Source organism: Hippopotamus amphibius, chromosome 2 (genome assembly GCF_030028045.1).
Source record: "Hippopotamus amphibius kiboko isolate mHipAmp2 chromosome 2, mHipAmp2.hap2, whole genome shotgun sequence".
Taxonomy (NCBI): Eukaryota; Metazoa; Chordata; class Mammalia; order Artiodactyla; family Hippopotamidae; genus Hippopotamus; species Hippopotamus amphibius.
Window position 1 is genome coordinate 111,333,159 of NC_080187.1, and position 1,668 is coordinate 111,334,826.

The window sequence follows — 1,668 nt, forward strand, 5'->3', positions numbered from 1 at the left end:
ATGACTAGTATATTGGGTGTTCACAGTACTTCAGGTAAAACAGTAAAGATCTGTTGTGATTTTGTGTGTGTGTGTGTGTGTGTGTATTGGGAGTTGGTTACTTCCCATTTCCCCATTACTTTTCCTGGATTCTGCTTCCCTTGGGCTGACTTGGCATCTTTTCCCCAGGCACAGGGTGATGTGAGAGGAGAGCTGCTCAGAACCATGGTCCAATAAGGAGAAACAGACTGGGTTCAGTTAGCCACTCCGTACATCAACAGCCCTATTGAAAACTGGGCATTGACTATAATTATTGGATTTAGAATTACAGAATTTTAACATGAAATTTGAATTGTTATGTTGGGAAAGTGAAAGTAAAGTGTTCCACTTCAATTTTTTTTAAGCTATCAGGAGAGTATAAAGCAATCTTTCGCTAGATTTTTCTTTTACTAATTCTCTCAAACATTTGGTTCCTTTGCTAGGTGCTTCCTAGTTGATCATCGGAGCCCTCAGTCAACATGCCGGAGCAGAGCAACGACTACCGGGTGGCTGTGTTCGGCGCAGGTGGTGTTGGCAAGAGCTCTCTGGTCTTGCGCTTTGTGAAAGGCACGTTCCGGGAAAGCTACATCCCCACCGTGGAAGACACCTACCGGCAGGTCATCAGCTGTGACAAGAGCATCTGCACCCTGCAGATCACGGACACCACGGGCAGCCACCAGTTCCCCGCCATGCAGCGGCTGTCCATCTCCAAAGGGCACGCCTTCATCCTGGTCTACTCCATCACCAGCCGGCAGTCCTTGGAGGAGCTCAAACCTATCTATGAACAAATCTGCGAGATCAAGGGGGACGTAGAGAGCATCCCCATCATGTTGGTGGGGAACAAGTGTGATGAGAGCCCAAACCGCGAGGTGGAGAGCAGTGAGGCCGAGGCTCTGGCCCGCAAGTGGAAGTGCGCCTTCATGGAGACCTCGGCCAAGCTCAACCACAACGTGAAGGAGCTCTTCCAGGAGCTGCTCAACCTGGAGAAGCGCAGGACCGTGAGCCTCCAGATCGACGGGAAAAAGAGCAAACAGCAGAAAAGGAAAGAGAAGCTCAAGGGCAAGTGCGTGATCATGTGAATGCCCTGCGGTGGGAGCAGCGATTGTGTGTCCCCCCTCGCCTCCCCTCCCCCCCCCCCCACGTGAAACCCACAGTCGTCAGGGTAGCATGTCAGTCGCCCACATGTTAAGTATTGCATTTTGACCGAGATGTGCGCTATTGTCCTCAGAGGGCATTTCACACCACCACCAATAAGCACCCCCCTCCAGAATCAGGGAAATCTAACAAATGCTTAGAATGAAAACCAACATGCTCGGCGGCATTGCGGGGAACCGAGAGGGGTGCTGGCCATTTCTGGAGGCGTTCTTCGCCATCAGGAGGCGGCAGGGCTCCTACCTTCGGAAGCAGAGTGTGCCCGATAGGAGGAAGTACCATCTGCATGCGTGTGAGAGCATGTTAAGCCAGAACTGCAGGCACCACCCCCAGACCAGGCGTCCCCTCTGCTCAGAAGCCAGTGACCTCCCTGGGGGTGGGAGGAGGTCAGAAGACAGGGCCAAAGTTGTTCCCTTCCAGGGTTCTTTAACTGGATTAAACATAATACAGCCTCTGTCCCCTCCAGAGGATGCTCACTGTCAGTTCCCAGCTGACCTG

The 1,668-nt window shown here is 52.2% G+C and overlaps 1 protein-coding gene across 1 annotated transcript; it reads left to right on the plus strand.

The window, feature by feature from the left end:
* Positions 1–497: 497 nt before the first annotated feature.
* DIRAS2 (DIRAS family GTPase 2) lies at positions 498–1,097 on the plus strand. The gene has a single exon (XM_057724641.1). The coding sequence runs from the start codon at positions 498–500 to the stop codon at positions 1,095–1,097; it is 600 nt and encodes a 199-aa protein (XP_057580624.1).
* Positions 1,098–1,668: the final 571 nt, after the last annotated feature.